Raw genomic sequence first — 11,468 nt, 5'->3', positions numbered from 1 at the left:
AGCGCAGGAGACACGAAGGGCTCTGCTGTCGAGTGTTGGCCTGAGGATGTTCAGTCTCCAACCCGCAGTTTGGGGGTTCTGTCCTCAGAATGGACCAGCTCTGTCTGAGAGTTCTGCTAGCTGTGAATAATGCAGGGATGTTGTGTTTGGAGAAAACCCTTCAGAGTTTTTCACAGATATTCCAGCACACCTGGTCCACTTCCTTCATGGCCACATCCTGTGGCACGCAACAATGTTTGTGTGTGAAAACTTTATTTAGTAAAGAAAAAGTGTCAATCCTGGTCACATACACCTGAACTCTATAATAAACACGTTTTATTCAACACTATTATCAGATGCAGGCGGAGGAGAATTTGTTGATTTAATGTCTTTGAACTGCTTTACGAGAAAAACTGGGAACATATTACAAGTGGAAAGAACAAGAAACTTTACTTTACACAGTTTTATTTTGAAGGGAGAAGAGGACGGGTGGTGTGAGGACACCCCCTGCAGGATTTATATGAAACTAAAGCCGAAAGTGGGATTCTAGATCAGCATTTCCAACAAAAAATCATACTTGTCCTGTTTAAATTGACACATGACCCCAGGAACAACAACAACAAAAAGTCCTCTGAACATGCCACATACCAGGAAGTGTGATCTAAAATCTGTTTTGTGATTATTCTGATTAGTTCTGACAATTTATTACAAATAGGGACAATCTTTGTTTAATCAAAATATTTTACGTTCATTCAAAACAGCTCTCTTATTTCCTACAGGTTTCAAATTAAACGTATGTGACCTTTACCAAAAACGTTTCTATTGGCTAAATGTCACGTATGTTTAAAAGAACACGTAATCTGTAACACTGCAGCAAAAGAAGCAGCCTATACCGTTACAATGACCACTTCTTAAAGTCCCGCCAACACAGACGTTTCTCCGTCGACAAAAATCCCTGAAGAGATGAGCGCCCTGCCGAGACAAGCGACCGAGGAGAAACACTGCAGATCTTTAGTTGTGGCCTTTTTTTATTTCCACAAACCTTGAAAATGACTTTAACCTCATGGGATATCGCAAGATGTCCCACTCATGTTATGTGTTGGGGATGACCCTCAGCTACTACCACAAGTTGTAGCAAAATATCAATAAAACTGACAAGTTATACTTTCTTTTGTTGGCCAGTGTGAATTAGCCGAGGTAGCCATCTTGGGTCGACTCCACAAGAGTAATCGGTCGCAGTCGTTTGTCCGAAAATCACCATTAAAATCCACCCATTAGTTCATGAGATATTTTGCTAACAGGGTTGATAGTTTGTTAAAGTTCTGAGCAAAGATCTTGAGCAACAAGTAGCACTCAGAGCATGTGGAAAAACTCCCAGCTACTACCCAAATTTGAGCACAGTATTTGTAAATCTGACTGAATTACAGAAATCTGTTTTCTCAGGCGTGTTGGCTGTGGCGGCCATCTTGAATTAGGTAGTCAGCTGAAGATCTCCATCTAATGAATATTTACAGGAAGTTTAATTAAAAGCTGTTCACTGGTTCATGTGATATTTTGCTAACAGACAGAGCTGAACGACAAAACTTAAAACAAATATCTTGCGCTCAGAACATGCAGATCAATATGTTTACATGGACATAAATGATTGGATTAAACGGCCATTCGGAATAAAAATGCGTCATGTAAACGCACCCTTCGGATTATTCTTTGTTGATTCAGATCAATCCGAAATAATTTGTAGTCAGAATGAGACAGGTGGTTTATGCCGATTCGTAATGTTTTTTCTATTGTGGAAAACTGGCCTAACTGCGCATGTGCGACCTGTCTACCTGACGTATTTCCGCCTGGCTAATGCTAATAATATTAGCATGTAGTGGGAAGCAAAACTGGGCAGTGAACGACACAGCAATTCTACTAGAAACTTTGAAAGAGCTCAAATTATCTGCATTACCTGTAGCTCAGTCAGGGAGTGCAGAAACATCTCCACCGTCATTAAAACCTGTCGCGGCTCCATTTTGGGCGCTCCGATTTTATGTTCATCCCGAAAACAAAGAAAAACTTTATCCCGGAAGTAAACCGGAAGTAGAACTTCTTCGGTTTTTTTTTTTTCTTCTTCTGCGCATGTCAGTACATCTGAAAATATTTCAGTCCGGTCAAAGAATTTTGCGCATGTAAACATAGCTGAACTTTATTATACTTTTTTTTATTTTATTATAATTTGTTCGTTTTTTAGGTTTAATTGGCAGAAGTAGCCATCTTGACTCCCAAAATGTTTCTGTTAAATTCATTTAAACCAACAAACAAAATATAAATCAGATGAACAAAATGAGCTCACACAGGGCGCTGTAGGCTACAAATTTATTATTACTTTAAATAATGTCTAAATAAAGGGACTAAAGACATGCTCGTGTGACTTCTTACATTATCAAAAATGTGGTGTGGGTTGATGTTTGCAGCAGAAATCTACCCGGGGGGGTCCATCCGTCTGAAGAACGAGCTTTAAAACAAGTCTCAGGATGACGGTGTGACAAAGGGGGTGGGGGGCAGTGATTTTTAACAAACAAATCATCACAGTCAGAGAAAAAGAAACCAAAAAAAAAAAAAAGGTTATTTTGATCCTTATATAAAAACTGAAAGACCTGGATACATTTCTACTCTCCTCCATCGCCTCCTCCAAGAACATTAAGTACAGAAATTAAAAAGGCATAAAGGAAAGACACAAAGGGGGCAGCAGAAAGACCATTTCATCATGAACTCCCTTTGGTAAAAATGGTAATAAACACTCTCGTATTCTGTCTTTCTCATACAGAACCTAACTTTAGCCATTAATCACTAAAGTCCACAGTAAGCTTGGAAAGTATTACTAGCACAACACAGGTCTGTCATAAAAAGTCTGAAACTATATACAGAGTATTTACAACGTGGACAGTCCTCCCAGAACGACATGAGTGCGCACGTGTGTGTGTAAGCTGGTGTATCGGCAGAGGGCTTCTTAAAAAGTTTGACTTCCAGGGCAGCAGGATCATTCGTTCATAGAATTGTATAATAATATATATATATGTATTTATATATATATATATATGTATATACAACACATACACTGAAATACTTGTCAGGATCTGACATTTACACGCTGTACAATTTTACAGACTGAGACCAAACTGTGCTGCGAGGCTGTTTTCTTTATTTAATTTTTGACATTGAATGCAACACTGCTTCTCCATGGCAAACGCCCACAAGACAGTTTGGGGCTCAGGCACAGTTTTTAATAACTCTCCTCGTGTTTCAGGAAAACAAACCGTGTTTCCGCCTCGTGACGATTGTGATTCGGCCGTCGACGCAGGAATGTCGTAACCAGACCTCTCAGAAGCACTCCCCGACCTGAACCTTTACAGCGTTCCTCCCTCTTCCCAAATAAGTGCACTTGTCCATCATGCTGTTTTTCATAAGAACGACAGAATTCAACAAGGTACGGTCGGCTTTAACGGAGCTCTGATGGCTTTAGACAAAACGACAACAACAAAAAGCTAAAATGAAGCTCAGTTATGGTAAAATACAAAAAGCACCACTTTCTTTTCCCAGCCCCGTCGAACTGGCTCGGGGAAGTTTGTGACGTGGCTCTGAGTGCTGGTTTAAGAGCTCGGGTCTGTGACTGGACCGGGACCATTCCAAAGTTTTGGCACGAAAAGGCCTGATGAGGAAAAATGGGCCCAGCTAAAAACGCTGGATTAAAAATAAAAAATAAAAAAAGTGATCCTGCCGCCCTGGATGCAACACGCACAAGGTAACTAGCGTCATTGTGCTCTCACGTTGGCTCTAAAAACATCTATAAGCCCCCGCCCCTGCCACTACTCGACCCGTTTGGCTTCGGACCAAACGCCGACCCTCTCTCCGCGGTGGCTACGGCGCCTTGCTCGGCGTGCCGTATTTGACGCGGTACTTGTTAACGTTCATGAAGTGGAGGAGCTCCGGGTGGCGGGTGGTGGTGCAGGGCAGCAGGCCGTCCCACCCCTCGCCCATGAGCCACTCGTTGGTGTCGGCGATCATGTCGCGGGGGACGTTCTCTTCGAGCCACGCGTCCACCCAGGCCTGGAAGCGTTTGTGCAGCCGCGTGCTCACCCTCTCGTGTGACTGAAAAACAAAACAGACGGACGTCAAAATACTGAAGCTCACAGATTTCCTTCAACTTTAATACGGCCTGAACCGCAACGTGCACCCCCCCCACACACACACACACAAACAAATGATACATGAAAACGACCGGATCGGCACTGTGATGTGTGCTATTACTTTTATTGACGTTTCGAGTTACCATGACGACGTAATTTGCAAACAAAGACGCCGTTTTTCTCATTGAAAAACACAGACAGAACTCTTAGCCTCTAACCGCCACAGTGAGGTCACATGACCTGGAGTGGAGAGGTCCCTGAACAAAACACCGATTACCATTTGGAGCCATTTTGGTTCAAGATGGCTGCCAGAGCTACCTCAAAAACACAAAATTGACTATAACTCAGTCAATCTTTGAGACATTGAACTCACATTTGGTATGAACGTAGCTGAGAGCGAGTTGTTAAACGTTCCTAATGCAAACCAAAAATCCAAGATGGCCGCCTTAGTTAAAATGGGGAAAAAATATAACTTAAGTTATTTTTAAAATATATTAAGTTGAAATTTGGTGTGGTGGTAGCTGATAGCAATACCCAATAAATACAGTTCAAATTAAAAATCCAAGATGGCCACCATAGCTTAAAAGGAAAAAAATGGATATAACTCGTTAATTTTTTGGCATATTGTGTATTCTGTATTCTGAGGAGGTGCAGACGTTTGTGTTATTTGTTGGCCGACAACAGCCGAGTCAGAATAAATGGACTCGATTTATGAGCGCTGATCGACGGAGGAACGGTGGTCTCGCCTCGGCCGTGGCGTTTGCAGAAACCGTGGCAGACGATGGCGTTTTGTGAATTTAGTTTGCATATATACCCAATGTGTTGTGTTTACCCTGGATTGAAAATAAGGTGGAAGTCTAGGGCGACTGTGCTACGACGATCCCACCAACCACCTACACCGCAGTAGAGTTGTAGTGAGAGTGGACATTTGGAAAACTGTTTAAGAGACGGTCCTCTTTGACTAACAACACGACAGCGTTGTTTTCAAACAATTCAGAGTTTGAGACCGGAGAAGTTTAAAGATCATGCAGAGCACCATGTTTGGTACAAACTAAACAGTTGATCAGAACAAGCACATCACATCAACTTTTAAGCACGGTGGTGGAAGGTGGATGGTTTGGGCTGTTTTTTAGCTACTGGAACTGATCGCCTTGTACTAGGCCTGTCACAATAACACATTTTAATGGCCAATTAATTGGCTCAAAAATTATTGCGATAAACGATAATATTGTTTGAAATTTGACAATAATTTGTAATTATATAGTTATTATATATTATAAGAAGAAATGTTGGTTAATTTGTTTTGTGTGTAGTACCTTTTTTGACAACCTGATGGCAGTATGAGACTGTTTGAACCGAAGGATGGATAGTGAGGGAGCGAGCAGCGTGTCTCTTTAAGAAAAATGGGAGGGAGGCCCATTGACATGACATGGGCTGTCTCTTCGGTTCTCAAAATGGCGGACGCTCAGTGTGGTTTGAGCTCTTTAGCATTTTTTACACAAAGCTTTAATTTAAAAAAATCAGTAAACAAGTTCTCAGCTTCTTTTTGGAGAGGAAAAACAACTTTTTACACGAAGGCACGGGTTTCAACCGTGAATTATAGAGCTTCGACAAGACAGAGGTTTTTTCCGAGGTCGGCCTGTTAGCTTAGCTCGTAGCTTAGCTGCTTTTAACCGTCCAAAAACACGATTTTGGACGGTTGAAATGGATTTTAAAGAAGAAATAGGAAGGGAGGGGTCAGTGAGGTCAATGATTTTCATTTATCATGCGATTAATTGATTTGTTGTTTATCGTGACAGGCCTACCCTGTACTAAGTGAAGCAATCATGAACTCCTCTGTAAACCAAAGTATTCTGGGGTCAAAGGTGAGGCCATTAGTTGGACAGCTAAGAATTGACAACGTTGGATCGTGCAACAAGATAACGATCTCACTCAAACTCAAACGACGACAAAATGAACGGAAGAAGACAGTCAGGTGTTGCAATGACCCAGTCAAAGCTCGGATCTTAATCTGGCGGTAAGGACCTGTTGAGCTCTAATCAGAGCGGTGCGTCGATACATGTAGTCCTCGGACTTGAACACGTAGACCATTTTGTACGAGTTGAGTTTGAACATGCACTCCATCTTCTCCTTTTCCAGGGATTTCTTGCCCCCCTCGCAGGCTTCCTTGTCCATCTGCTCTCTGCCCTTCTGGTACTTCCTGATCCGCCTCAGGTTTCTGTTAGAGAGCACGGAGAAACACGGGATGAGGCATCCAACTGTCAATCAATCCTAATTCATGGCACACGTGTCAGACAGGTATGAACTGTGTCACATATGAAACGCCCAGATGAGTTAACTCACCGTGGGAGGAACACAGGCTTCTGAGCGAGGTGCTCCCTTAACTCAGGAGTGGTGGAATCTGGGTTTAAGTAGCGACTGATGTAATCGGACCAACGCTGCAAACACAAAACAAGGACAAAAGTGCATTTAAATCCCAGGTGAGCAGCAAGAAGCACAACTAGTGTACCAGTATTACCAAAAGGTTGGCAACAGGTCCTTACAAGTATTTCCACTCCAGCTGGAAAAGTGGACCTTCTTACTAGACAAAATGTAAAAACAATGTCACTTTGCTGATTAAAACGCCCCCAAATACAATAAATATACGGAAAAAAATTAATAATCCTCCTCGGAACTGAACTCATGAAACGTCAACAAACAGGGTGGGCTTTAGGAAATTAGAAAGGGAAAAATGTTAGATAAAGACAAGTTGTTTCATCATTGTGGACAGGTTACAATAACGGTCTCGCGCTTACTTCAATATTCTTGATCCGTTACGTCAATGATTTATTTCGCAAATGTTTTTTTTTTTTCCACCAACCAGAACCTCAGAGCTGACCTGCACCAGGTGAGCAGCTTCTTACCTCCGCCTCCATGGGCTCGTCTGAGTTCTCCTCCTCCGTGTCGAGCAGCTCCACCGTCAGCTGCACTTGCCCTCTGTTCCTCAGAAACATCACCTGAGGAGGTGAAGGAGGAGGAGTCAACACACCTTTGATACAACCAACGCAACTAGAAGGGTGCAGCTCGGAGCTCAAACCTCTCGTTAAAACGATCTCAACAGAGAAAAATACCAACATTTTGACGTATGAACCGTATTAGAAGTGAAACAAGCTCAAAAGGAATGTTAAAGCTGCTGAGAGCAACTCTTTAGGGTCACCATGGTAACTGCACGCCCATGTCTCTCACTCCCTGACGATGCTCTTAAAAGAGGCAGACTAAAAAGTAAACCTGACAAAAAGTCCATTGTTGTTCATGGGAAAAAATTTCAGATTTTTGAAACGTTTGCTCAAACAGATAAAACTTGTAAAGAAGATAAAAAGCAATGAAGGCGATTTAATGTTTATGCACAGGCACCGTGAACTAAGGCCCCAAAACAAGACGGCCGGTGTACGGCTGGAGCATTCTGAATTATGTGGCTCTCAGGTCAGAGAGGGGAAAAATACATCTACTTTATAACAAAACAGAACTTTTATTTTTGTATCCTTGATTAAATTTTCATCACAAGAATAAAAAAAAAAGAAAACACTTCTATAAAATAAAAAAATAAAAACAACGATTCTTGCATGCCAGCAACTTTTCAGGCTAAAACAACAAAAACATTAAAATTGCACTAAAAAGCGGTTTTTAGTGCTTCCCTTGTCTAGACATTTTTGTTATGATGAAAAAAATAACTTATTAGCAGCAACTGAAAAAACAACTGGAACAACTCCGTGCGGTAAATGAACTCCGACAGCCACCGACTGTTTCCTCCTTTTTATTTCACCTTGAAGCAGTTCTCATCCGACATGAGCTGCTCAGCTTTCCGCTGGTAGGTTCCCTCTGCCGCGCTCCTTGTAGCCTGTGTGGACAAGGACCCCCCGGTGGCTCCGTTGGCGCTCTCCGACAGGTAGAGGTCCGTCACCCGGACGCAGATCTCATCGCTCACGATGTGCTGGAGCTGCGTGGGAAGAAGAATCATAGACGGCACTAAATACCGATTGATGAACTATAACTGTGCCTTGGAGCGAAGAGAATACCTGCCGCACGATGCTTTGGATGAGCTTGTCCATGGTGAAGGCGATGTAGGCGTGGATGGTGAACATCTCCCTCAGAGAGTCCTCGTAGTGAGACGGTTCCATGTTTCCGTCCAACAAATTCCTCACCATCTCCAAGAATGCCGAGTAGTAATCCTCCACTTCGATGTCCACTGGAGAGCAGAAACATTGTCAGAATCTCAGATGAGAAACGACGGAATGAGCCTCAGCTACCAACACAACAACTTTTAGCTCAGCACCTGTAAAAACGACTGAATTAAAACGGTTATTGTATTTTCTAACATCGGTTTGCTGCGGAGGCCATCTTGAACCCGGTTGGATCTACAAGACGAGCAGTTTTCAACGAGTATCCAATGAATAATTCCTGAAAACTGCACTGAAATCTGTCCCGTGGTACATGAGATATTTAGCTAACACGTGGACAGAGTTGACTCCAACACTAAACTAGAAAGTTCCTGGAGAAACAGTACCGTGTGTTAGAGTTCACCCTCAGCTACCACTACACCAAATTTCAGCTCAATATGGCAAAAAAAAAAAAAAAAGAGTTATAGTCATTTTTTCTTTTAGGCAATGGCGGCCATCTTGAATTTTCTTATTTGGATTCAGCATGTGATGGGGAACGTTCTCAGTCTCAGCTACCACACCAAATTTTAGCTGTGTGTGTGTAAAAGTAGCTGAGTTAAAGCCATTTAAATTTAGCTTTGGTGGCCATCTTGGATTTTTAATTTGAATTCAGTGTTTATTGTGCATTGCTCTCAGCTGCCATCACATCAAATTTCAGCTCAATATCTCTGTTAATGTTTTTTCCTTTTTAGCTCAGGCGACCATCTTGGATTTGTGATTTGCAATCAGAGTCTAGAAGGAATTGTTCTTAGCTACAAACATCAAATTTCAGCTGAATGGCTCTAAAAGCAGCTGAAGTATAGCCATTTGAAATAAGCTTTGGTGGCCATCTGGGATTTTTAGATATGAATTCAGAACGTGTTGTGCATCCCCGTCAGCTACCATCACACCAAATTTCATCCCAATATATTTTAAAATAACTGAGTTATTCCTTTTAGCTAAGGCGGCCATCTTGGATTTTTGATTTGCATCGGGAATGTAAAACAACTCGCTCTCAGCTACGACCAGCTCAATATCTTTAAAACTGACACTTTTATCCGTTTTTGTGTTTGACAGTCCAACAGCTGTGGCAGCCATCTTATTTCTTTCTGCAAAATTTATTGACGAGGTTCACGAGATATTTTGCTAACAGACAGGCACTTACTGCCCGCCCTTTTGCAGCGCGAGTCTCAAAAGAAAACCAACGAAAAGCAGCAGACGGCAGGAAGTGCCGGCACTCACTGGGCTCCTTGAGTCGGAGCTGCGTGGCCGGGTTGTCGTTCTTCTCCTTCTTGAGGCCCAGGACCTCCCTCTCCCAGTCCCGCTCCCGGACGTCCTCCTCGATCTGCCGCTCCGCCTGCTCGTAGAGCCGCAGCAGCCGCGAGCACAGCGTCTGGTGCAGCCGCAGGAAGATGTACCAGTTGTTGTTGACCAGGAACAGGTTGTAGGCGTCGTCGCAGCCGCGCAGCTTCTGCGCCGCCATGCTGCCGAACAGCAGCTTGGACTTGGAGGGGCTCCCGCCGCCCGAGACGCCGTTGTGCTTTTTAGGAGCCCCCTCCTCCAGCTCCATCTCCTCCTCCTCCTCCTCTTCCTCCACGTCCGACAGCTCGCCGCGCTGCGAGAACAGCATGTCGGGGATGAAGTGGTAGATGATCTGTTTGATCTTGTACTTGTCCTCCTTGTGGATGCTGGTCTGCCGCTTCACGTGGTGGATGATGAGCGCCGCCGCGTCCTCCAGGATCTGGCTGTCCTCGTAGGACAGCGTCAGGTGGGGGCCTGAGGGCGAGGCGGCGTTCTCCTCAGACGCCTGCTCCTGACGCTGCAACGCACAATCAGACAGTACTTTTCTGATTGTCAAAAATAAAACAGACATTTTGTAAAACTGTCAAAACAAGCACAAGAGCTAGCATTCCTCAAAAGAATGCTTATCGCCCGCCACCTTACAGAGTTTTAAACCAAAATCATCGAAGGATGTGTTGTGAACGACTCTCAGCTACTACCACACCAAGTTCTGGCTCAGTATGTTGACGGAGTTGTAGTCATGTCTGCATCTTTTAAGGTTGATTAGCTGCGGCAGCCATTTTAAACTGGGCTGACTCTTAAAGTTGATCAGTTGTAGATGCACATGCAGTGCTCGCCATCTGAGACTTTCATTAAAATTCATCTACTTCATGAAACGTTTTGCTAGTGAAAATCATCCGTGTCCACAGCGTTTGGATAAAGACGTCTGGTGGTGCGGAGACATGTACGGCTGCAAGTGTTGATAGCGAGGCATTCTTTTCCCCAGGTCTATTTAATTAATTTGGGGAGAAGGTGCATGTCCTCTGACAGCGACGTTAAACTCACCCGCGACCATAGTTTACACTTTACAATCCTTTCAAAATAAATTACCATGGCAAAAGCAGACACTGGGACTGTTTTTTATTTATTTAATTATATTTTGGCGAGGGTGGTGGGCGGTAGTTGTGTCAAAACAAGCAACATTCAGAAACAACATAGTAAGTTACTACCAGGGGGTAAAAAAATTAATTAAATTATTGTAACTGTTCCGTTAGTCGTTAAAAACTACAGTATCTGCTGAGCTCCTTGAATCGGAGCAGGATGGCTCATCCCAAGTCTGCTATGTGTTGTCATCATCGTATGTTTCTATACAATGACAAGATTAGTTCTCTGCATTTAACCCATCACAGGTGAGATACACCCAGGTGGAGCAGTGGGCAGCTACGCAAGCACCCGGGGAGCAGTTAGGGATTAGGTGTCTTGCTCAAGGACACGAAGAAATGTCGGCATCGCTGAGAGTTGAACATGCGACTTTCTGGTTCCAAGTCAGCTGCCCTACCTCTACAACACAGCGGCCCTTTTTACGATGTTTCTACGTGTTTACTGTGCTTCAATGTTTACGATGTTTCTACATGTTTATGGTGTTTCAACACGTTTACTGTGTTTCTGCGCGTTTACTGTGTTTCTGCACGTTTACTGTGTTTATGTTTTTACTGTGTTTCTACGTTTTTACGATGTTTCTTTGTTTTTACTGTGTTTCTACGTTTTTACGATGTTTCTTTGTTTTTACGGTGTTTCTACGTGTTTACGGTGTTTCAATGTTTACGATGTTTCTACGTGTTTACGATGTTTCTACGTGTTTATG

General features: G+C 43.2%; 1 protein-coding gene across 1 annotated transcript in view; it reads right to left on the bottom strand.

Moving 5' to 3' along the window:
- Nucleotides 1-2,553: 2,553 nt before the first annotated feature.
- The window catches only part of sin3aa (SIN3 transcription regulator family member Aa), a 24,831-nt gene continuing 15,916 nt past the window's right edge, over nucleotides 2,554-11,468 (bottom strand). The window contains exons 15-21 of the mRNA XM_037683258.1: nucleotides 9,566-10,142; nucleotides 8,204-8,373; nucleotides 7,951-8,124; nucleotides 7,052-7,144; nucleotides 6,492-6,586; nucleotides 6,174-6,366; nucleotides 2,554-4,110 (exon numbers count right to left, since the gene is read on the bottom strand). Of these exons, the coding sequence (XP_037539186.1) occupies nucleotides 3,880-4,110; nucleotides 6,174-6,366; nucleotides 6,492-6,586; nucleotides 7,052-7,144; nucleotides 7,951-8,124; nucleotides 8,204-8,373; nucleotides 9,566-10,142 (1,533 nt within the window). The 3' untranslated portion in view covers nucleotides 2,554-3,879. The remainder of the gene's footprint in view (nucleotides 4,111-6,173; nucleotides 6,367-6,491; nucleotides 6,587-7,051; nucleotides 7,145-7,950; nucleotides 8,125-8,203; nucleotides 8,374-9,565; nucleotides 10,143-11,468) is intronic.

Source organism: Nematolebias whitei, chromosome 10 (assembly GCF_014905685.2).
Source record: "Nematolebias whitei isolate Nwh7 chromosome 10, NemWhi1, whole genome shotgun sequence".
In the NCBI taxonomy this organism is placed as follows: Eukaryota; Metazoa; Chordata; class Actinopteri; order Cyprinodontiformes; family Rivulidae; genus Nematolebias; species Nematolebias whitei.
This window is presented reverse-complemented; position numbering and strand designations above follow the sequence as displayed.